Genomic DNA, 26,151 nt, shown 5'->3' with positions numbered 1-26,151 from the left:
GTCTACTTACGAATACTGTACTAGAGAGCCAATCCATTATCGCAAGGGGACCACTCGTCAGAAGTCTAGCGCAATTGACTTAACCACTTCAAAAATGTTGAATTCTAACTTACTAGTTCGCAGAGTTTGGTAAGTTTTTTTTCATGCGGTGTATAACTAGTATCATTCTTATTTGCTAGTAAGTTGAAAATTCACACTTTCTTTGCCACTTCATATTTTCTCTGGTCCCCCAATCGCGAATTTAACCACTCGCGAAAATGTGTGACAGCGGCAATTCGCGAAAATTTATGTACGCGAAAATTATAGCGTATACAGTATATGACATATTGAACAGTGTGGATAAGAACCCACTCACTGTCTACAGTCCAGACATTATTTGTATAAGCTGTGATACTATAGAGAGCAGTATGGCCTTTGCAACACAGAAACTGAAAATTTATCTCTTTACCTTCTGGTAACAGGCAATGTAAATGGACCTGTAGGAGGGAATTGAACACACAAAAAAGAGAGAATATATTGCAATATGGTATAAAATCAATCTATCATTAGACCTCATTTTACCAAGATGAATTTTCTAGAAATGAGTGACATATTCTACTGTAAATGGTTTTCTAATAAATTGTTTTATTTTACCTGAATAAATCATTGTAATGATTTTATGTATTCATACACACACACACACACATACACACACACAAATGTAAGGTAAAATAAACCAGCAAAATATATGAATGACAGACTTAGGAGCTGTCTAGAAGGGAGGATATGTAAGTTGTTAAAACTTAGAGACATAGATGATTGAATACCGGTAGAATATTGACAGTGGGGGAATTGTGTATTTCAAGATGCATTCACTGCATGCAGCAGTGCCCTGAGTTTGTCTCCAAGTCTGCTCCTGTTTTTCTAACATTTGCAATTGTTTCTGTCTCCAGGGTCTGTTGGTTCAGTGGCCTTCTGAACAAATAGCTCCCTGGAACCACAGACCTCTGATGCATAGAAATGTGTTCTGCTAAGATGAATTAGTCAATAACTTGGCTCTTTCCACCATTGGCTTGCATACCTATATTGGGTAGAAATGATATCTTTTTGAAGCTAATAGAAAACTTACAGAAGTAGAACAGACAGAGAGAGAGATAAAAGAGAGAGAGAGGGAGAGAGATAAGAGAGAGAGAGGGAGGGGGGGGGGAGAGGAAAAAGAATTAAGAAAGGAAAGGGAGAGGCTTAGAAAGTTGGGTAGTTGTGATCAATTCTGAAAAGAGATTGCATAGCACTACAGTACAATAAAGCAATGTACCAGTGGAATTTTATTGATTTGGCAGCGTTCAAGGAAAACTTTGGTGATGACATAAGAGATATATACCTACATACATGCATACATACATTGTACATGCATACAATACTGAATGTGCATGTGTGTCTATCAAAATTGAATGGAAAAGAACAAGCCAAAAAGATGCACTTTATAATGCACTAAACATGACAATGCTAATTTGGGTTAAAAGAGATGGAGTTCAGTTTGAGGATTGAAGCCAAGAAGTCTATCAAGTACCAAATACAATCACAAATTTTGTGATATTATAGGCCTACATGTATGTATTAAATGCATTTTACTTAAGGGCACATATTATGTGCTGTTATTACCTGTATTAAAGAAAACTGCATTGTAAACAGTGAAAAAAAATTATATAGAAAATATCATTAAAAATGTAGTAAACCATTATTTTTGGATATTTAGCTGTTCCACCTAATTCACATATTCTGTATCAAATCCTGGAGGGAAGTTTAGATGGGTTAAGCGCTCAGTTGTGTTTCAAGATGATTTAACTTTGCCAATTTGTAACCAGACATATCTATTAATGGAAAGTGAGTGAGAAAGTGAGGACAAATCTTTGAGGTGCAAATGAGGTTTGGAGTGATGTGTGATTAGACATGTAGCCTTCAGTGTCTGATGACGCCAAACATGAAATGTAGTCTTCATTCAAGACATTTAGCTTAATCTTATAGAAGTTGGGGTTGTACAGTGTTCATCCCAGAAACCCCATAATTCGATCTACATGTTTGTATGGTCAGAAGCTTACTTAAACCTGACATAAACCCAAAGGATAGGAATCAACTTGGGGACAAATATGAAGAATCACCAAATGATATAGTTTTTTGAGTGTTGAGTTAATGCAAATAAAAGGAAACTGATCATAAAGATTTCAAACTAGGGCTTTCCATAGCTCAGTGGGTAAAAAGAGCACTGCTCTAGCAATCAGGAAGTTACATGTTTGAAACCAGATGGAATCCCATTTTCTTTGCTCATTTTCATAATTTACATCAAATCATTCTGGTAAGTTTCTTTCTGTTTGCTTTCATGTAGTCAAAAGATATTACCATGACAATGATACCAGTAACTCTATCACAGCGCTTCGTTGGCACTTTGGAATTATAGGTAGCTAGTTTTCTCATGCAATTACCAAATCACTTGTCTTTTACTCTCCAGATTTTTTTTTCTCTTTCCCCACTTGCCCTGCCTCTTTTCTCAATCTTGTTCCCCCTCTACCCCTTCTCTCTCTCCCTCCTCCTCTCTTTCTTTGAATCTGTATCTCTCACTGTCTGTCTGTTTCTCTCTCAGTTTTTTCCCTTCTCCTTTTGTCTCTGTCTCTCTCAAGACTCATTGTATTGAATCCTGATAAAGTATCTTTGTATTTAATTACCAGAAAGGGTTAAAACCCTGTCTTTTCTTGAGAATAAAGTTACATATGAAGACTTGAATATGAAGACCTTTTATAAATCAAATCAACTTTAGTTCTTGAGACCTTTTCCCTGCTTTGATGTTAACAAACTGAATCTGTGTCATTCACATTATGTGAGTCCCCATACTGCACAATTTTTTGTACATGTTGCGTTCGTACATGTTCTCACTCACTGTTTATTTTTCTCTCATTTCAGGTTACAACCACCCTGCCCTGCTTGAAACTGTCCTGAATCCAGAAAATGCGGTAAGTAAAAGTCCATTTGCTAATTCTAAATGCATCTATTTGTGCATTTGAATCAGTGTTTACAAAACATTTATATCATTCAAAGCAATACATTTTGAAGTGGATGTGTTTCAAAAGTCTGATCATTGCCCAAAAATGTTAAGCATAAACTCACCCAAAGATATATTCATGGCATGTCGACATACATTAGCACAGCACCGAGGAATTTATGGTGTTGCTGCCATTCAATAAAAGTGAATTTCTGTGGAAAACTGAATAATGTGTCTTGTGGCTTTACCACTGGGTTGTTGGAGACTAATTTTTTTTTCCTTTTTGTCATTTAATATGGCTACATGTTAAAGGGTGTGTACAGTTCTGGTCGAGGTGAGGATTTAACTTTTAACGTTTTGCGAGATATTCAGAAACCACTCTATGAGATGTCAAAGAGTGTGCAATTCTAAGGGGTATCAAAAATTTATTTGATGAAAATCAGTTTTGAAATGGCTGAGATATCCAAAAACAAGGTGAAACAAAGGGATCCTAATAAAAGTGTGGCCTGTCGCCTTTTATTATTATCACTTTTTTAGATATCTCAGCCATTTGAAAACCAATTTTCATCAAATAAACGTTGAATCCTTCTTAAAATTACATGCTCTTTCATATTTCATAAGACGTTTCTCATTATCTCAGTTAGGAATGTTATAAACCTGAATCCCCACCTCAACAAGTACTGTACAGTCCCTTTAAGCATAATTTCTGTATTGTAGTCATGAGTAAGGCATAATGCTAAGATTAAAACCTTCAGCAGAGTAGTATTTGATTGTCATCGTGAACGTGACAAGTTTCTAGTATCATAATCAATTATCTAATAGCTATGTGGGATATTATGAAAAGAATGGGGAGGACTACAAATTTATGAAATGTCTGTTAGAATTAAAGAATCTGTAATTCATACATCAAGTAATCCTATGGTGAAATTTTGTGCACTGCAGTGGTCAACTATGGCAATATCGGGAGCTGAAGATTTCCTTTAATGTGTAGACTGTGGAAACATTTACTTGATAATGTGGTTTGGGCAATGTGGGCATTATCATGGGGGAAAAATATCAGTCGATAGACCTAGATTAAGGCATGATGTCCCAGCTGCACACTGTGCACTGCAAAGGTACACAACTATGGGATCCTCACAAAGAGTTATCAAATATGTAAATCTTGTACCCCCTCAACACAAACTGTAGTATTGAATAAGCCAGATAGAGACAAACAAACAGGACAATGAAGAAGGAGATCAAAGGGTGAAGGGGGTGGGGCGGGGGCGGGGGGAGGAAGAGGGGAGGTGGAGGAGTCATGTGATCTAGTCCATATCCCACTGTAAAGTGATTTTAATCACACCCGACTCTAGTTCCTCATAACCTCAAAAGGCTGCGAATATCCTCACAAAGCCGGTATGTTTGTACAAGTTGAAGGAACTCTTTGTCAAGATTTTTTTTTAATGTTTAGGATTGAGCAGATGTGCATTGTATTCAGAAGACATGTAGAGTATACATGTGTAGTTCTATACCAATGACTTACTTTTAGTGACTGCTAAAGTGCACAGTGAACCTAAAACATAATTGTGTCGCACTAGTAGCCAAAACTCGTTCAAAGTTCTGTGTACCTTTTCTGCCAACACAATGATATGATTATCTGGTACATCAGAGGTGAGGAAGTTTGTGGCAGTGATCCCTGATACTAACTTGTAAAGGTTGCACAGGTTTCGATACATTCACTATTAACCATTGTGTGCGGAAGAGTTGTAGTTGTAAACACACACACAAATCCAAGCAATCAAATCACATTATTTTCATGTTTGGATGAAAAGTGGAGATATTTCTATTGTCATAGTCTGCAATGCTTTCTTCATCTAAATTAAGTTACTCTAGACCAGTAAATTGGTTCTGTCTGAACCAATGAATACATCACTCTTATTTTTAGAAAGCTGAAGAGATCTGGGACATGAAGTCCTCTCCATTCCCATCATCAGATATTTCATCCAAAAATCATCATTCATAATCTATGACACTGTACTGTGCATCCACATAGAAATGTACAATTAAACCCTAGAAATAATAACAAAAGCCCTGACTACTGTTTTTATTCTATTGATTGTCAATGTTGTCATATCAAAGGCATTATGTACCATTTACAGGTGAAACAAAAACACGCGTTCAGTGCTTCAAAATAGTTCTAAAATGTGAGTGAGTTAGGGATATAAACGATGATTTAAAAATTCTAATCAGTATAATCAATGTAAAGTATCATTAAATATACAAAATGTGAACAGTAGTTATAATGAGAATTTCTAGAATAAACCGTCTATACAGTTTTTGTTTATGAACAAAAATAGTGATATAGAGATGCTTATATCAGGCTTTATTTTGAAATTTTTATATGATAAGATGTTTTTGTGATACAACTGACCTACATAAGAATATGCATCAAATATGATAACTCAAACATCTGTTAAATCACTGCTTCCAGTGGTAAGCAATACCTTGAAGTATTCAGGTGTTCTGCCTATGACAGGGTATATGGTATGTTGACATTTCATAGTGACCACTACAGAGAACATGTGATATTGTTTAGTTTGGTAATGTTATGCAGGTGACACTATAGAAATAGTGAAATTGAAGGGTTACATTTATAATGGAAAACAAAACAATAAAGAGAGGAAGAAAAGGATGTAAATGATGTAAATTGTGATGTACAAGGATGTAAATTGATTGATCGCTTCAGATATTATGACAGTACAAATATTGAATATGATAAAAGAAAGACACTCAATACAGTCATACATCCCATTGTTCTTCAGATGATAACACACCTCAATTTGAAATGTGTTCTTGATGTTTGTTTGTGTTAGAGATAATCACTTTGAGGGTTAGCAGTGATTAGGAAAAAAAAACTGCTGTAAGTGCATTTCTAGGATTTCATCAATAGATGACTAATCCTCACTGAATGAACCAGTTTAAACTGGATTGTGGCCTATCTGCCTGTGTAGAAAGTTTGTGTGTTTTCATTAGGAGACCTGACACACGTGATTAGATTGAAGAACCTACTTTATGATGCCTATGTTTGCCACATCCTTCAAAGATAAACCAGATTTGGCAAAAATCACCCTTCACCTCAGATAAGTGCTAATATATATTATAAGTGTGAGAGTCACCAACAAGCTGGTAGGTCAGAATACTCAGGGTGGCATGAAATCAGGTCAGTATTTCAGGGCTAAGTACACAGTGCCTCAATCGCTCAAAGCAAACTTTTGTTGTTGTTGTTGTTGTTGCTCTGGAGTGAATCATCCTTCACCTCGTGGTAAAGGACACTAAGTTAGCAAGTGAAAGTTTTCTTGGTTAGTTGCTCTCATTTTGACAATACACTGAGGCCCCAAAACTGAGGCCCAGATCAAAGAAAAAGATTTCCATACCTGGGATTTCTATGATCAATTTCCTTTTTCCCCAGTCAGAACTGGTTTTTTAATTGTGTGCTGAGGATGCATAATCTTTTGAATTGTTAGAGATGTAAACTATCAGCAATAGAGGCACGCAAACCATAGACACAGACGGCACACATACCCTGGATAGCAAGGGTGGTTGATAGACAATAGGCCTTGGATTATAGAAATTAGAAAGCTTAAATGTGATGGTGTGTGAAGACAGGTGCTTAGTTTTAAAGTGCAGTTCAACACCATGTTTTTCATAAATTCAATATAAAGCCAGATCTACCAAACATGCAAAATGATAGAAGTGTCATCACAATCAAACAATAGGTTATTAAGAAAGTTATGCAATTTTGAATTTTCAAATGTTTTCACCAAGTACATAAATATCAGAAGAGATAATAACATCACCACCTCACGAATTTCCTGATAGTTTGAACACAAAAATGTCAATGTTGAAATTATGTGTGTGTGTGTTTTTTCAATGATTATAGCAGCTGCAGCCCCTTTCCTGTATTTTATTTTCTTCTTGTTTGGATAGAGGTTATAGAATAGTCTGATGCTAAGGACACATCTTATTATACATTTCATGTAAAAAAAATTATTAAAGTGTTAATCTGTGACCTGTTCATTTGAAAAGTGTGAGATAAATGACATTGTCACACATTTGAATATGTCTAAATATGTCTATAACTAATTTCACCACTTCTTGTACGTGGGAAAATATCAATTTTGTATTAAACTGTGTTATATAGGTGAAATCTTGATAAATCTGCTTCTAATCTGTTTGTTTGGTTTTACCTTTTTTATTGAGTCCAACTATGATATGAAGTCTCAAACTGAGTCTAAATGGTGTGCATGGGGCCTACAGTATTATCATTCAGAATGGAGTCTAGATGAGTGCAGATCCACCGCTGATCGATCTTCTCCTAACACCGCAATATGCTTCATTGATCATAACCTCCAATCTAGGACCTCTGGCTCCAGTGAAGTTTGCCCGGCAGTCTGTCAAACAGGATATTTGCCAGCAAAGTGATATCTAATGACATGGAGCAAGCTGCAAGATAAACCTACACTTTGTACAAATTATTGAATGGCACCTTTCTATAAATCACTGCACATTCAAAATTTGGGCACATTGTATCATTGTAGTGTGAAGTAAATTTTAATAGCAGGAATGGTTATGCAGCATTTAGGAATAGAGATGTTATTGTTAAGAAGATGAAAAGAAAAGTATATTTATATGTGTCTGAGTTGTAGTTTTCACTGAATAATGTGAGTTTGGAAGCGGCAATACTGTGAGCTTCCCTATTATATCACATGCTGAATACGCCTGTATAGTACTGCCAGATACATTGCAAGACAAACACAGGAGTAATCCATCTCAAATATAGTAATTAGCTCTTGTTGTGTGGAAGAGATCAGCTTTTAAAAGCAAAAGTTCTAAAGTTTTTTCTCCTGACCATTCCCAATGAATTACTGTAGGAGGTGCAGGCAAACCTGCCTTAGAGGCCACCTGTCTATAGCAGCCACCTTTCGTATATATGGCCACTGAAAATCCCCCCCCCCCCCCCGAGAAAACCCACTTCATAGCTCCTTCGCATAGCAGCCACCTGTCTTATGCTGCAAGGGGCCTCAAATATTTTTTCCTGTGCGAGATTTTATGCTGTGTGTAGTAGCCATAGGCTGCGTTTATCAACTCCTTTTCTCGGCAGAAACAGGTTATCCAAACAGTTTTCAAGGAATTTTTACGAGTCGATAAACGCAAAGCTGTTTTGAAAGCCCTTTAGGAAAGCCTTTTACGAAAGGGTCCGTTTATCAACTCTCCTTTCTCGGCAGAAACAGGTTATCCAAACAGCTTTCAAGGAATTTTCACGAGTTGATAAACGCAAAGCTGTTTTGAAAGTCCTTTAGGAAAGCCTTTTCGAAAGCCCGAAATTTGTGACGATCCAAACAGGTTTCCTAAACAGGTTATCAGAAACCTGTTTGTAAAAGTCTTTCGAAGTTGATAAACGCAAAGCTGTTTTGAAAGCCCTTTAGGTCGCCCTACTGCGGTTACGCAACCATGCGTTTCCAGTTTCTGAAAAGACGCGCGCCACGTAAAGTGCACACGAGTACGTGTACACAGGTGTATACATACAGCTGTGTGTAATGCACGCATATGCTTGGAGCAAGGAGGTGTTTCTTTCACCAACAAGGTTTGAGAAATAGAGTAACAACAGTCTCATTCCCTTTGATCCCATGTCTCATGCCGCCACTCAGAAATATTTGAAGTATGTGCTAAACTGGAGCTGCCTCACAAATAGGAAGACAATTGATTCATGTGCCATTGTATCATGACTCGTCACTCTCAAAGGAAGATATGTCTTTATGATGGTAATTGCTTTTCGCCGTCCCTTCTTAGAAAACAAGCGGCACATTAATAGTACAGGCAGTCAGGGCTTTGGAAAGGGCTATCGAAAGGGCTATCGAAAGTTGATAAATGCAGCCGACGAAAACAAGCGGCATATTAATAGTACAGGGAGTGGACAGGGCTTTCGAAAGGGCTATGGAAAGGGCTTTCGAAAGGGCTATGGAAAGGGCTATCGAAAGGGCTATCGAAAGGGCTTTCGAAAGTCATTTAAACTGGGGAAAGTTGATAAACGCAGCCATAGACCCACAAGGAGCTGTACAAGAGCCAATAATTCAGTGCTTTTTCCTGCTTATTTGCAGCCATGTTATAGTCATGCATTTGTCAGTCATAGGAATTAACTCATGAAAAGCTTGCTTGCAGTATAAAATGCAAGCTTATTTGGAATAACCACAGGGCTAGTGTAGCTCCATGGAATAACTCAGTCAATAATGATCAATGTATAAAACATGCATATATGTACACTGATGTGCATGTAAGCACATGTAACGATAATACATACACATATATGTGTACATTGGTGCAATACACACAAAATTGTGGATGACGATGACCTGTCTATAACAGCTATTCTTTTTGTCTCCCTTGGGTGGCCGGTCTGGACAGGTTTGACTTTTGTTGATTAATGGAGTAAAACTCATCTGTGGCATTGTGAACTTTACTTTGTGCTGCAGATCGCCATGGTAAACAGACCGTCTCTTGGTGTCTTTCCATCGGAGGAGTACCCAAGACGAATGGCTTCAGCTCTTCTCTCTGTGAGTTCTTTCTCATTACCATCATCGTCATCATTATTATCATCACCACCACCACCATCATCATCATCATTATTGTTATCTTTATTACAGTCTTCTCAACATTATCATCATTGTCGTCATCATCATCATCTTCATCTTCATCATCATCACTGTCATCATATTCATCGTCTGCATCTTTAATTACAAATTTCCCGATACTCAAAACTGACTACAAAAAAAAAAAGAAAAGTTCCTCTTCCTTCATACACTGGTAGTTCTCTTTTCGTTGTCTTCATCATCATCTTTATTATCATCATCTTTATTATCATCATCTCCATCATCAATTACAAAACATAATACTTTAAAATTGACTACAAAAATGTTCCTTTTCATACACCAGTATTTATTTTTTCAACAGACTCCCTACTGCAGTAAAGCTGACTTCTTCTCTGAGTATACTTAAAATGAATTGGTTAAGATTTATCTGTATGCTTAAATATTTTTTTCCCCTATGAATCCAGCAGTTTCAATCTTTTCACTTTTCTTTATCACACTCCTTGGACACTTCCTAGTCACTCTCCCCTTTCCCAATTCTATTCTTCCTTCGATGTACATAATCATGTAGTTATGTCTATTCTCTTGCTTGTGTCATTGTTTTGTTCTTGTGTGTATCATATTCCATTTTATCTATATGTACATGTATACAGGGTGCCATTGCAAAGCAGTTAGCAAACTGAATCTGCCTGTCCTGTATTTGTAAAGAAAATATGAATGAATAAATGAAGAGATAAATAGATAAATAAATTGATTATTATCATTATTGTCATCTTCATCATCTTTATAATCCTCATCATTATCATCATCACATTACCATCAATATATATTGTCGTCATTACCACCATTATTGTTATCATTTATTATTATCATGATATTTGTCTTGATATGTAGCTTCATGAAAACCTTTCAATTTATCTTATCTCTGTTATATTATAGTGCTTAACCCAATGATCAGAAACAAAAATTGTAATGATCGTTACCATCACAATATTCCCCACCCTTCATGATAATCTAATGCGTTTGTAACGGCTGTACCATATCACATGCTTGTCACTCTATCCATTGTGAATTTACCTTTTGTAATTAAATGCCTAAGCCCCAGTTTACTGACTTTAGTATGGTGACAGACTTGTTTGTTCACAACTTGACTTGGCTAGCGACTAGCCTGAAATCATCTTGATGGTAGGCTGTTCAGAATAAACAGGGCAAGACCGTATCATTTGGAAATGTCTGGCAAGGTTGAAAATGCCTAAATCACAAAATCAGTCAAATCGTTGTTTGGTGAATTGATATTTGGCTTTTGTAACAACGTGATGCATTTATGAAGAGGCATGTTGGTGAAGGTACTGACTGTCTGTGTTCTAGGTAAAGATAATTATCAGTATTCGTAAATCAGTGATCAATTTTGTGAGACAAAAGTAATACAGTACGGTACCATCTTTTTTTTTATATCTCTCTAGCTAATCGTATTGCCTGCTGCATTATCAGTGCATAACATCCCATTTACTTTCACTAAACCTGCTTTCCAGATTTCTGAGTTTCACTTGGGAGTGGTACATTGTAGCACAACTGATTCCAGTAAACAATGACTAATAGCTTTACCACATAATAACTGTTGGCAGGGCTGGCGGAGCGTTTTCAAAAGTGGGGGCCCACTTCCGGGTTTCATGAGCTAACAAGCAAAAAAAAAAAAAAAAAAAATTCCGGGTTTCTCCAGCTGACAAGCAAAAGAAAAAAAGAAAGATCCTCCTCTTCCATTTCCGGGTTTCTCCAGCTGACAAAAAAAAAAAAAGGTCCTTAGCTCATCTCTCCTCCTCCATTTCCGGGTTTCTCTAGCTGACAAGCAAAAAAAAAAAAAAAAAAAAAAAAAAAAAAGGTCTTCAGTGCAAAAACGTAACTTATACTGCGCTCACACTTCAAACTTCAAGATCTCTATCTATTTCTATTTAGTGCCACTTACGTACTTCAGGGTTTTAAAAAAGTGTGGGGGCCAAAGGTGATGACACCTTATGTATTCCTTTGTAATGTGCACAAAAAGTGTGGGGGCCCGAGCCCCCACGGCCCCCACGGCTCCGCCGGCCATGGTTGGTATCAGAGTCCTTGTTCCCTGAAAGAAAAGTGTATTTTAAGAGCTTTTTGATGGCCAGTTCAGTAGATTAATGGCTCAAATGGAGAGTACAACGTGCATAAATAGAGCATATTGTCCGATTCATTTCATATGTCTGTACTTTTTATCAAAAAATCTGATTGCTTTTTTTTCTTTCCCTTTCTCACCCTCTTCTCTTACCTTCTATTGTGTGTATGTGAGTCCATTAATATCTTATTATTGTTTTTTTTCTTTTATTCTCTTTGTGTGTTTGTCATCCAATCTATTTTCTCTCCATATATTTCTCTATTTTCTCCCCATACATCTCTGTATATTTATCATCTCTATCTATCTCTTTAATCCTCTTTGCATACCTCTGCCTCTGTATACCTCCTTCTTTCTATGTTCCCCTTTGTCTGTTTTTCACCTGCTATGATACAGGTGGCTCCCAAGGGCCTGGATTGTGTGCAGACCATGATGTGTGGCTCATGTTCTAATGAGAATGCTATCAAACAGGCTTTCATGCAGTACAGGGTAAGACACCTGCCATGCCTTGGCATCGGCCCACACTGAATATGACTGTTATCAGTGGTGGATCCAGGGGGAGTGCACCGGGCACGCACCCCCCCCCCCCCTTTATTTTTTTGTTGAAACAACAAAAAAAGAACAAAATGTTGGAGGAGTGTGTGTGCCCCCCCCCCCCCCCCTTAATTTTCTAAAGGCGCCCCCTCTTTACCAAATTCCTGGATCCTCCCCTGGTTATGTAGCCACTTGCTGTACTTTCATTATTAATAGACATTTTCAACGTGTGATGATTATCAGGTAACATGATTATAAAATGCTGGTAACTCTGTTTTACTTCTCATGTAGACTGTGTTGAATTGTAGTGGTACAAATGTCCTCGAGATTACCTTAAGATGTTGAGTGTGAAGTTTACTGTACTAAAAGGTCTGTTACTGTCTTTACCTAGTAATCAGTATACTCGATTATGTCTACAGGAGGTAAAAATTTGTGTTGTATCTATACCATCCAGCATTTATACCATTGACAAAAAAAAGAAGACCTTGTTAAGGTGCTCAATGTTAACATGATTTTCTTTCACTATATACGGTATATTTTGCAATGTTTTTATTTGTGTGTTTTGTGTGTGGAATTGGTGACTCAACTGATATACATAAAATTTACCACATGTGATGTAATGGTGGGAAATAACCAATTTTATATTTCAGTTGTGATGAAAATTCTTCTCTCTCCATCATTGTGGTTATCAATCACAAAGTCAAACACTAGTAAAATTTTCTTACTCATCCCAATTCACAAAATGTTGTACTTGGAAGATGTTTCGCGTACACAGTCCTTTTTTTTCCTTCTATTTTTGACAAATTAATAGGTGAAGGAACGAGGTGGCCTGCCAAGTCAAGAAGAGTATGAGTCTTCAATGCGTAATGAAGTAAGTCACTCCTTTTGGCACATTTGATGTTGTCAGCTTGCCAGCTTGTCCTTGGAAGCTTTGGTATCATCACTGTCTTGTGAGAGCTGCAAAATCTCAGTTGTCTTTTGAGTCTTCATGGTTTTAGTTCTTTTTGGTCCAATATATTCCAGCTTTCATGTTTGCACTCACAGGTTTGCCTCAATATTTATTTCAAAATTATAATCCATTATGATTCTGCTCAATATAGTCACTACCCTGAAGAAATTAGTTAATTTGTTTAATTTGTTCATGTAATTAACCCATTGAGGACGGGCTGATTTTGCTACCACACGCATTTCCCATAGACACCTGCCCGAGTATACTCGGGACTCGTCCGCAATGGGTTAATGTATCTGGATAAGTAGTGAATATCTAGATATTGATTAGTTGAGAAAACAAGTCATTTGAGGAGACATCACTATAATGTTGGTAAAAATTGAGAATGTAGACTTTGACCTTTAAAGAAAGATAGTCCCTTTTTGCATGAATCAGTGTCTTCTAGAACTTTAATTCATTTTAGACTAGTACTAGTACAAAATGTAGTGTAAATGCAAATCTGTACATTTGACTTGCTCTTGAGACAGTGCATGTACTATGAAGCTCTGTGTATATATCAGATGCCTTTTCTTTTTGTCTTGTATTTCAAGTGACATGTCATTAAATATTTGAAAGGATTACTGTTTACTGGAGGGATATGAGAGGCATATCAGCCCTATTCAGGAGAAATTGGTCATGTGTGAACCAGTCTTTGTTCCCTTTGTATGAATTGGCAACCTACTTTGGAGGCTTTACCACAAAAGCACATTGAACCCAAGCACTCCATGTTCTCAGACAGCTGCAGTGAGAATACCTTCCATATCCATATTGGGAATGTATGTATTTTTTGTGACTTGGTAAATAATCCTTGTTTATTTTAAACATATGAAATGAAATCTTCTTTCACCCTTTTTTTCCTTCTGCTACCAAACATTGTAGGCTCCAGGCACACCCTCCTTGTCTGTTTTGTCCTTCAATGGTGCATTCCATGGCAGGACTGTGGGTGAGTTTCTTTCATATCCAACAGATAATCTGCACTGAAAAAAATAACAACCCAAAACACATGGTTATGATTTTAGCAAGACTTGTACATCTTGCCAGAGATCTTGTTGATCTTGAACTCTAGTGTGAGGAAATTGTTCTCAGCTGGTTTAAGACTCTGTAGCATGGGGCTGTCACGGGAAGGCTGGCCCAGCTCAGATATTAGAGAATCCCCATAATGAATTATGTACAGCTTTATCACTGATCACTTTGTAAGTACACATACCACCAAAGAATCTCAGTCGGAGTCAATCATCACCAGATCACCAGTGAGCATACACTCCAATGCATATTGGATAGTTTATCAAGTGCTATTTGTGTTTTTTTTACTGTAACCCAGTGGGCAGCGAATGAATCGGGCCACCCATTAATCTCCATGTGACTGAGTCTGTAATGCATCTTAGTATTGGTTGTATCTGTGTGCGTATATCCAAAACCATTTTTTTTTTTTTTTTTTGTCAGGTTATGCCAAATGCTTTTGTCCAAACACTGAAATCTTACAAAAGTCATAGCATGTCCTTAAACAACATGATTGCAAGAAAAGCAGGTGAACGAACAAACAAAGAAACCACCGGAGCATTTTGCATTAGTAAGAGATGTTGATGGAGGCTATAACCAGACAGTGGTAGCCAGCTCCGTAAGATGAAAAAGAGTCAATAGCTTGAAGGGAAGGTGAACAGAGGGGACCATGTTATAGGTGTAATGAAAATTCCCTACCTTTTACAGGAATATGAAGATCTATCACTCAGAGTAACTGCTGAATAAGCAATCCCAAATGGGACAGATTGTTGCAAAAACAGGATGGCTTGTTATCCACTTTATTTGTGCATGCATCAGTGATTTCCTGTTAGGATTTTCCTCTTTTTATGCCCCATTAGTGGAGGTCTGCATGGGAGATTGTGTTATGATCTGCACAGAACATCATGTCTTGACATACACAATAATAGGTGGAAATATTGTGTTAGTGAAATATATCAATCTCTCCATCCTTCTGTCTGTAAATGCTTGTTTATCTTCCATATGTAAGCCTATTTATTCTTATTCTCTGTTTTCCCCTGCAATGACAATATAATTATAGTTATTCTTAATGTGGATTTACTTATTTGAAAATTAATATTAATTAAATTTGCTAACTCTTTCCTTCTTAGGCATGTTGTCACTGACACACTCCAAACCAATTCACAAGGTGGATGTCCCAGCCATGGACTGGCCTTGTGTAGACTTCCCTGACCTCAAGTACCCCCTTGACCTTCATGTCCAGGAAAACCGAGCTGAAGAAGACCGGTGTTTGCAAGGAGTGAGTGGACATCTTCTTTATCCCTTTGGTACCAAGAGAAGTCATACTTTGTGGAAACTGTGACTTGGTGAAGGGGCCCGGTTTAATGTGTGAACTACTATGGGGGGCCTAGACATATTTCACAAGGCTTGTATTTTTGCAAATTTTGCGATTCAGTTGCGAATTTTAAGACATGTGAAAATTTTGACTCTGACTCCTGATACATAAATGTGATGTGCATGTATAGAAATCTACATTTCTCTGTTCAGTACTGCACTCCCGATTATGAATTAACCACTCGCAAAATCGTTGGGAAGTCCCGATTCGGGAAAAATTAGACTTGCTAAATATATGGCATAGCCTATACAGTAAATATGTTTTGATCTAATGTTTGTATCAGCTGAAATCACACACATGCACACACTGCATACTTCACAAAGGTGAGAAAGAAAAGGTCAAGCTTCACAGATTACAAGAGCTAGATAAAAAGTATGTCATTTCTTCTTCTGTGGTAATCTCAGGTGAGGGACAAGATTGCAGAGTACAAGGCTAAGGGCAACCCAGTGGCAGCCTGCATTGTGGAACCGGTCCAGGCAGAAGGGGGTGACCATCATGCCACACCCTACTTCTTCAATGAGCTCCAGAAGATTCTCAAAGAGGTAAATGCAGTGATAGAGCTGTAACAAACAATACTGAGACAATCAATTCATTAGAAACTACAGCAATCAACCCCTGAAGTTTTTAGAGATACAGCTGTAAAGAGACAAGTATCTTTGCAGGGTTATGCATGAGTGCATTCATGACATGAGACTGATAAAGGGGGGGGGGGGGGGGGGGGGGGGAGGGGAGGACATTACAAGACAAAGGTTTATGTTGACAAAGATTTGCACAAGTCAAACATGAGTCCCAGATGCTAGATAAAGAGAGATAATGAGTCATTGCATATTTGACTTGTCATTGTATTCAGTGTATTGTAGTATGCCATCATACAGTGTAAGATAGGTTGCAAGCATATGACATCGTTATGATAATTATTGTATTATTTTCAAGTGCTTCTATAGATAATATGTAGGAGATACATGCCAAGTCACATGATTGCTACCACAATAACTGATTAAAAAGATTACTCTTTGTGACATAAGACAGCTCTCTTGTAGGAAAGATGTAATGATTGATGCGTAGATTGACAGCTAGTGTTGGATCATGGAGTATGTTTGTCGTGTCATTGTTCTCTGCATTGCTTTTCTTTCTTATGGCTTGAAACCTTACTGTTCACACCATATAATAAATCCATGTTTGCATGAATGACTTCCAGTTCTGAAGTGAATAAGGACACGGCGACACCAAGGCATAAGCTAAAATTTATTGTTCCTAAAAGTGTCTTGACTACACTGTATAATAGCATCATAATGCCTCACTTGATGTATTGTAATGTTGCCTGGGGTAATACTTATAACAGCCATCTTCATAAATTGTTTATTGTACAAAAAAGAGCTATCAGGCTAATAACAAGCTCACACTTTACTAGGCCAAGAGCCTACCAGTTCTTACAGCTGTGTTGTTTACCTCTAAACGAGTTAGTGTCTTTTAACTCATTGGCATTCATGTACAAGCTTCACATGTCCAGTTCTCCCTCCTTATTTCTGGATTTGTTCATCAAAAACTCAGTTGTTCATTCCCATAATACACGTCAGAAAAACCTTCTGCATCTACCTCGTGTAGCTACCAGTATTGCCCTAAATTCTTTTTATGTGTCTTTCATAAAAGAATGGAACATGTTACCCTCAGATGTTAAAGATAGTACCACTTTTTCCAGATTTAAAGTGTTGGCTCGGAAGTATTTGCTTCATCGATATTCTCAGTCTCATTGATGCTGCTCCTTTTAAATTCTACATACATGACTTCATCTCATCGCTTTCCATTTGAGTAACATAGTCTAATGCCAATTATGTTTTGCTTTAAAATTCCATAGGTAGTGTGTGTGTGTGTGTGTGTGTGTGTGAGGGATTGAGGAATTCCAGTAGAATTATTCTATGGCTTTAATGTTTGTATATAGTAGTGAGTTGTTATATTGCATGTCTTAACTTGCCTTTCCAGGGGTTCTTATTATACAAGCTTGCTTTTCTAAGACCCCTCCACTTTACATCTATATGCATCTACATGCATTGTCAATTTATATTCAATTCTGCAAATTGTTTTAATCGCATATATTCAACAATGTATTCCTTGTTACATATTATTGTTCTTATGTAATTTTTGTATTGTGGAAACTTTGAATAAACTTGAAACTTAAACTTGAAGGCCAAGCCTGTGGGCATGTCATGTGACCCTGTCCTCTTTCCATTGTCCCATGTCAGGCTGGTGCTGCCTTCATTGTGGATGAGGTCCAGACTGGGGGAGGCGTGGCAGGAACCATGTGGGCCCATGAACAGTGGAACCTTCCCGACTCACCTGACCTTGTCACCTTTGCTAAGAAGCTTATCACGGGTGGTTACTACTACAAGCCAGAATTTGCCCCCAAGCAGGTAGGCAGGCCCTTGAAGGAGCTGTTTAATCTTGATGAAATCATATGATGACAGTGGATTCGAGATTTTTAATGAGTACACACCTTTTATCTGTCTTGGTATAAAAAACAAAGGGCTGAGAACTCTCTTCCATCCATAATTGGTTATAATGGAAATGAGATGTCTTCACACCAATTGTACTGGCTTGTTTTGCTCTAAAGAATACCCTATTTGTTTCCTGCTGAATGTTGCATGTACACCACTACATCAGTTTGAAATGTTCTCTCCTATGGATAGAATGACATTAGTAACAAGATGTTGCCCTCCTATAGACAGATATCATTGTTAAAACGCATCCAAAAGACAAAGATAATGGTCATTTGAGGCTTACTAACACAAGACCTGTCTGGAGAGTTGTTCTGTTATGTAATAGACATGTGTCCAGTTTTCTTGCGCTCCTGAATGATGTGTAGTTTAGTGAACTATATGTAAAAACAATGGTCAGAATGTACTGTCATGCCTGGAGTCTTTGCTTTGCACTGAATGAAATCAAAATTTTGCAGGACTTTTTTCAAGTCTTCTGTATAAGGAGAAATTTCGTCACTTTACAAGGATGGCACATATCCTTAAACTACACATAGATAGTCACTCTATCATTTCTCTTTGCTGGACTTCTGCAGGCCTACCAAGTGTTCAACACGTGGATGGGAGACCCCACCAAACTGATGCTTCTTGAGACAGTGGTCTATGTCATCAAGAGGGACAACTTGTTGGCTAACACCCAGAAGACTGGAGAACACATCATGCATGGTCTGCAAGATCTCCAGGTTGGTGGCAGGAGAAGAAAGGTGGTAAAATAGGGCAGGCTGGTAAAGAGAGGGAAGATTGGTAGGCAGGTATAGAGGGGGAAAGATTGGTAGAGAGGTAGAAGATCAGTAGAGTGGGGTGAGGTTGGTAGAGAGTGGTAAGGTTGGTGGAGAGGGGGAAGATTGGTAGAGAAGTTCAAGATTGTTAGAGAGGGGCACTATTGGTAGAGAGGAGTAAGGTTGGTAGAGAGGGGCAAGATTGGTAGAGAGAGGGCGGGGCAATATTGGTAGAGAGGGGAAAGATTGGTAGAGAGGGGAAAGATTGGTAGAGAGGGGAAAGATTGGTAGAGAGGGGCAAGATTGGTAGAGAGAGGGGGGGCAATATTGGTAGAGAGGGGAAAGATTGGTAGAGAGGGGTAAGGTTGGTAGAGAGAGGCAATATTGGTAGAGAGGGGTAAGGTTGGTAGAGAGGGGCAAGGTTGGTAGAGAGGGGCAAGATTGGTAGGGAGAGGGGGCAAGATTGGTAGAGAGGGGTAAGGTTGGTAGAGAGGGGCAGGATTGAGAGAGAGGGGCAAGATTGGTAGAGAGGGGCACTATTGGTAGAGAGGGGTAAGGTTGGTAGAGAGGGGCAATATTAGTAGAGTGGGGCAAGATTGGTAGAGAGAGGGGGCAATATTGATAGAGAAGGGCAAGATTGGTAGAGAGGGGTAAGGTTGGAAGAGAGGGGCAATATTGGCAGAGAGGGGTAAGGTTGGTGGAAAGGGGAGGTTGGTAGAGTGGGGGAAGATTGGTAGAGAAGGGAGGGTTGGTAGAGAGGTAGAAGATTGGTAGAGTGAGGTAAGATTGGTCAAGAAGGGGAATATTGATAGAGGGGGAAGATTGGTAGAGAGGGGATGGTTTGTAGAAAGGTGGAAGGTAGGTAGAGGGGAGAAGGTAGGTAGAGGGGAGAAGGTTGGTAGAGAAAGGGTAAAGTTAGAAGAGAGGGAGAAGGTTGGTAGTGAAGGGAGTGTAGCTGTACAGGTTGAAGGTTGGTAGAGATTGGAAGTTTAGAAGAGAAGGCATTTAACCTGTTGAGGACGGACTGATTTTGCTACAACACTCATTTCTTATAGACACCTGCCCGAGTATACTCAGGACTCATCCTCAAAAGGTTAAGATAAAGAGAGGAAGGATTAATGAGAGGGGGTTGACAACACAGGGAATGTTATTAGAGAGGAGAAAGTTTAGAAGAGAGGGAGAAGGTAGGTAGAGAGGGGAAGTTGAAAAAGAGGGAGTTATTTTGCAATATTAATATTTGAGTAACTTCTCTTTTCATTCCATAGAGATACCAATATAGGCTTAAGAAAAGCATAAATCTGATTTGCAATGCATAAACTGTGGAGTTCTGTTTGTTGCTATCTTGCAGGAAAAACACCCACAGCTCATCTCAAGAGTACGAGGTATCGGTACTTTTATTGCGTTTGATGCAGCAACCCCTGAGACTGCTGCTGACATTGTCGCTAAGGCCAAGAATCAAGGTGAGATTGGAATAGAGAAACATTGATTGGTATGATTCTGATGACAGAAGTTACCAATAAGAGTCAACAAGTTACCAGGGCACCCCATTAGTTACTGAAACAAGTCTTAGATTATCACTGAACAAAGAATATTAGAATCATGCCTGCCTGAATGATAGGGATTTTAGTTCACATTGGCATGTAGATCATATAACTGATGATGAAATACTCCTTTACCATTAATTTGTCAGCAAACATTTGAATCATTAAAAAGATTCAGGATATGTGAAAACATAATTTTCTTTTGTTTGAAAATGGATAAATGAAAATAAAAACATAAGATGCTAGATTTCAGTTACCGAAAACTCACAAAGGACTTGACAACTTGTAGTGCTACCTTTATTTCTTCAACATGAATCAAGTTACTGACTGAATATCTGTTCCCTAAGATTTTCATCTTCATGTTACATCATGAAGGGGCAGCCAGTGTAAAAATATCTGTACATTGTGTTCCATTCCTTGCCCCACCCCAACAGGTATCATCCTGGGACTGTGTGGCAAACAGACAATCCGTCTGCGCCCCGCCCTCATCTTCCAGATTCAGCATGGTGACATCTTACTGGACACACTGAGCCACATCTTGTCTGACGTGTGAGAGAAAGAATCTTTGAGAGCTGATGTCTCCCACCTTGCCAATTCTTGGCTTAAATATGCCACAGGTATTATAGCATGCGGCTCTAATACGTCTCAAAGTCTGCGAACTAAGCCAATTGCACATAATCAGCCAAAGCCCGGTTTGAAAACAACCAAATGTTGGATCTATTCTGTATACTGTGATGCAAGATATGCAGGAGTAGCATTATAAATGCCTTTTTATTGCTCATTGCTTGTTTATCAGTTTAAATGAAAGTCTATTCTTGATCTCACTCACCAAGTTTGCTTTGAAAGTTTGTATTGAGGGTTCCAATCTAAAGAACAAAAGCTCACTAATTGTGTTCTGTGTTTTCAAAGCTATAAGATTTGATAACTGAAATTTGAACTTGTAAAGAAAGAAGGAAATAACCTTTTTACATGTAATTGAATTGATATGTGTTACATTGTGTGACTATATATTGTATGACTATATTAACTGCCTTGTACTTGTCTGTTTATTGTAGATTTTCTGTGTTGTACAGAGGTAATGCTTAATTTTCTTTAAAATGATTCAAATTTTAAAGATCCTTGAGATGCCATAGAGCAAATAGAAACCTGACTACAGGTTGTCTATTTTATTGTGGTAAACATCTTTTTCCTTGAGAATTAACTTGGAATCAAGGTGTCATTTCATCAAGCGTTTTGTCAAATATTTTTCCTGACAAACTGTTTTAAGCTACTGAAATCCTTGCATCTAATCGGCTTAGAGAAAATTCATCAGAAAAAATATCTGACAAAATGCTTGACAAAATACCTTTTCAGATTGATGACTGTTGATACTGCTATATCACAGACTTGTCTGTCATTTATTTATCACTGTGCTCATGTTCAGGAATCTCTCTTCAATTCTTTCAAGCATTCCGTTAAAATGTAACACACATGTCTCAGTACCTCTTCCACAGCTTGTGGTTTTGCAAGAATAGAAAATGTTTATGGAATTTTGCAAGTTAACTTTGCATGGAATGCTGTGGAGGAAAAAGAAGCAGGAGGGAGTAGATGAAAGATTTACCCAAGACTTAGAGACAAAGAATTCCAGGTCCCTCAGCTCTGTTGCCATCACAAGTTTTGAGATAAGAGCTTTACCACAGCTCGTGATATCATGCCGATACTTCCTTACATCCTATGATTGATGTTTAGCTAGCAGTGTATCATGTGGTAAGAAATCCTTCATGAGACTGCTAACACAAGACTCAAGAACCTATCATGCATTAAGCTGTAACTCAATTCCATGAGGATAATAAAGTGTTTATGTGATAGGACCTTTCCAAGGTTTGCATTGTCTGCCTGTATGACAAGCAGTGTACCCAATGTACCCAAGCTTGACAACGAATTGGTGAAGGGGCAAGTCTCTTCCACCCTATGCGTCTAAACCAACCTTATATGATGCTCTTAGGTCTAGGATCCCCCCTCCTCCTCCTTCAACCTACCAAGATTAAAATGAAGGATGAATTATTGATTTTACAAACTGCATCTTTACGCACACAATTTGCAGGAGGATCATCAGGGTCTCTTGTTTAGGTTAGAGCATTACCAAATATCCGTACCTCAAGCAACATACAAATGTACGTATGCATGCAAAGTAGAAATAGATTTTCTATTGAAGAAATTTTTAAAGTATATTCCATGACACATAGTGTCTTTAAAAATGGAGCCATCCCATGCATTCATATTTTTTGTACTTTGTGAATTTGTACATTGCAATTATGGATTTAAAAAAAGAAAAGAAAAAGAAAAAGCTAAAATCAGTTATCATATAACAAATGTAAATGAAAGTGATCATGTGGTTACAAGCTCTTATGATTCAGTAGAAAAGAGAAAAAAAATCAAGTTAGCTTCTGCAGAGCCACAGGGAAAATTGTGTATAGCCTAGTACTTTACATCTACAGATATATTAATAGAGAGAAATATTAAGTTGTATGTAATACATGAAACTATACAGCTTTTCATGAAAATTGTTGATTTGTGTGGCTGTTTTTTGTTGTTGTTTGTTTTTAGGGGGCATTTTGTTTGTTTCAAGTTGTTGTTTTTTTCTGTCTGTGACTTGCCAGACATGCATGTCTAAAATGATGAAAATATGAATTAATGCATGCAAATGATGGGGCTTCAGGAAGGAAACCCATTTAATTATTGATTCTGAGGGAATGTATCAATGTATGAAATTTGTATTTGGCACTGTTTCATTTCTCAAGATACAGTGTTGGAAAAGAGGCAATTTTTTTTTTCCATCAATATGTCTTGGAGGATAAGGGCTGAAAGAAATCAAGGTGGAATTGTAAGTGATGAACTTGGAGAGGGAGGGACTTTGAAGCTGGATCACTGTAATTGTAGTTGTAATTGTAATTTTAATTTCAATTTATTAAAAAAAAACACACACTGCTCCAGATTAAGCAAACTGTCCGCGAGGAAGGTATGAAGCTCTTTGGAGTTGGTGGCTGGTTTAGGCAGTGTTGTGCTTAAACGTTCAATATCCAAGATAGAGCCGAACTCAGCAGTTTTCATGTTTTCTCTTGTTGAAATTAGAGGAAGATGGACACCATACACAAATAATGGGGGGAAATGAAAGATGGAAAGAGACATGGTACGGTTGGAAGATTTTCACCACCCTTGTACATATTGACTTGCCATATCTTGGTATCTGATTACATTTGTTGTATTGCAGCACTGATGTACTTTATGAGCTGAAATTTTCGCGGTGGTTTTATTTTCGCGAATTTTGCGAATCACCTTTGAATTGCAAAAATAACAACGCGCGAATAAGCAAGTTCAGTTAGACCCCAACCGCGAAATTAACAACACGCAAAAATGTCCTCCAAGTAGAAATTCGCAAAAATATCTGTACGCGAAAATTTCAGCTCGTACAGTACTCTACATTAAATGGTAAAACTCATATGCACTGTATCCATTTAGTTAATTTACACTAAAGGTTTATCATTGGGATGCATGCATGTGCTTCCTTCCTTCTATCCTGGCTGCAGTATAAATACAACATGTAATCACAATTCTTACAATATTCCTATCATACGAGAAGTGAGCTTTGATTGGTTTTCATGTCATTTTGAGGCCATTGATGTTTTTATAACGTAGATGTGTTCAGGATTTGTGTTAAGAATGGATGGAAATTGAGAATAAAATCTAAAGATAATTTAGTATAGAGAAGTCACATGATGAGTCATGTGACTTCAAGGTTTTGACGAGAGCCCGCCCCTCTGCATTTTCATTCAGTGTACAATGTTACACTAACATGCAGCATTTGTCATTGCTGAATTATCGGTGTACATCTCCATGGTAGGACTTCATCTAGACACTAACACCTAAATTTGGAGACAGATATGGTTCTGTAAACTAACTGTGTGAGATAAATTGTGGTTCTTCTAGAGGGACAGTATCCTCCTCACATACCAGCCTACATGTCCTTGTAATATTCCCTCTTTGTGTCATACGGGATAGCCCTGAGTGACTTTTATCACAGTGTACAAGCTTTGTGTATTTATACCCCCGCCAAACAAAGTTTGAAGGGGGTATATAGGAATCATTTATCTTGATATTACAGTGTGTACACTTCTACCCTATCTAATGTGTGTATACTTCTACCCCCATCTGATGTACAATGTGATGAGAGAATATATCAAAGCCTGTAGTGCTTATGCTTAATCTGCTCATTGGCCAAGAATTGTATATTTCTTGTAATAAAACATACTACCATGTGAGTATTATTTTCTAAATTAATATTTGCATTGAACACATTGCATCAATGATTACATCCAACTACTAGTACATTGTATTGTTAAAGTCTTGTCTACATGGGGAATGAAATCACTTTGAAGTCACAAAATGTGTAGCCAACTCCACTTTACACCAATTAGCGAAGAGGCATATGTATATATTATAGTAGCTATTAGGCAATGTCCAGTGTATTGACATATCTGACTGGATGTGTTCATGAACTTGGTATGTACATAAGATTCAATTGCATCCATGCTTCACTGTTGTACTTGAAATTTATCTTGACTAATTTTGCTTGTGACTGCTTTTTACAAGATTGTACCCTTTACTGTGATGGAAACTCAGCAGTTTTGTACATACAATAAAGTGAAGAAAAGCACATAAAAGTTGTTATGATTTTGAAGTTGCATTGTACGGCATACTTTGATCATGGATACAAGATATCATCAGCATGAGAGATTTTATCATTTAGATTATTTCCTTTATTTATACATTACATATACACAAACATGTGGCGAATGCTGTATTTTGTCACACACAAATTACCTAGAGGTAACACTTACCATGCAGTGTATAGAATGTTTGCATCTGTCACATGCAGTATACAGTCAGCCTCGCCGAAGTCGAATCTATTGGGACCGACGAAAACACTTCAACTTTAGCGAAATTCTACTTATGCGGAAGTCAAACTTTTTTCGACTTGCATTTCCTGATGAATTTTCATATTACAAATGCAATGTCTTTTTTATGTTTTCATTGACAGTTAAAGGGGCATTCCAGACGACTTCCATAATTTCACATCATGTAGTACATAAATCAACAGGTCCATGTCTAGATTTGAGGAATTTATTGTGATTCTTGAGCAGAGAAACAATACTTTGAAAAACCTTAAACAAATTACACTGAACAAGGATGATGACATACATGTAGGAGGCTCACATATTTCAGAAGGGTAGTGGTGTAATTCATTACAATACTGCTTGCTGGCGAGTTCACCTGTGTATAATCTATGCATGCCTTCTTCTTTTGTTCTGCTTCCTTGAGCCCCAACTCATGCATTCTCATGGTGACCCTGCCATGTCATCATCCTTGTTCATTGCAATTTGTTATAAACTTTGAAAATATTCTTATTCTTCATCCCAATTATCATAAATTCTGAAACTCTGTCCTCAGATTAGCTAATTAATACTGTAAAACATGATATATTCGCGGCACGAAATTTTCGCGAATTGGAGCCGACGGCCTTTTTCGCGGCAATAAATTTTCGCGAATTGCCTCTTGCGTTCAATGCATATAGTGTAGATAAGAAATTTTGCGTGCATTTTAATTTCGCGAATCTTGGCGCTCGCGAAATTCGCGAAATTAAAATGCACGCGAACA

The 26,151-nt window shown here is 37.7% G+C and overlaps 1 protein-coding gene across 1 annotated transcript in view; it reads left to right on the top strand.

Moving 5' to 3' along the window:
• The window catches only part of LOC139745004 (4-aminobutyrate aminotransferase, mitochondrial-like), a 32,784-nt gene extending 10,190 nt beyond the window's left edge, over positions 1 to 22,594 (top strand). The window contains exons 5-15 of the mRNA XM_071655408.1: positions 2,935 to 2,984; positions 9,523 to 9,603; positions 12,167 to 12,259; positions 13,116 to 13,175; positions 14,172 to 14,235; positions 15,422 to 15,570; positions 16,071 to 16,208; positions 17,907 to 18,074; positions 18,734 to 18,880; positions 20,265 to 20,376; positions 20,892 to 22,594. Of these exons, the coding sequence (XP_071511509.1) occupies positions 2,935 to 2,984; positions 9,523 to 9,603; positions 12,167 to 12,259; positions 13,116 to 13,175; positions 14,172 to 14,235; positions 15,422 to 15,570; positions 16,071 to 16,208; positions 17,907 to 18,074; positions 18,734 to 18,880; positions 20,265 to 20,376; positions 20,892 to 21,010 (1,181 nt within the window). The 3' untranslated portion in view covers positions 21,011 to 22,594. The remainder of the gene's footprint in view (positions 1 to 2,934; positions 2,985 to 9,522; positions 9,604 to 12,166; positions 12,260 to 13,115; positions 13,176 to 14,171; positions 14,236 to 15,421; positions 15,571 to 16,070; positions 16,209 to 17,906; positions 18,075 to 18,733; positions 18,881 to 20,264; positions 20,377 to 20,891) is intronic.
• The last annotated feature ends 3,557 nt before the right edge of the window (positions 22,595 to 26,151 follow it).

The sequence above is a fragment of the Diadema antillarum genome, unplaced genomic scaffold, assembly GCF_040938485.1.
Source record: "Diadema antillarum isolate AM-2024a unplaced genomic scaffold, OU_Dant_1.0 seq00001227_RagTag, whole genome shotgun sequence".
NCBI classification, from domain to species: Eukaryota; Metazoa; Echinodermata; class Echinoidea; order Diadematoida; family Diadematidae; genus Diadema; species Diadema antillarum.
Note: the sequence above shows the minus strand (reverse complement) of the source record. Positions and strands in the feature narration are given on the sequence as shown.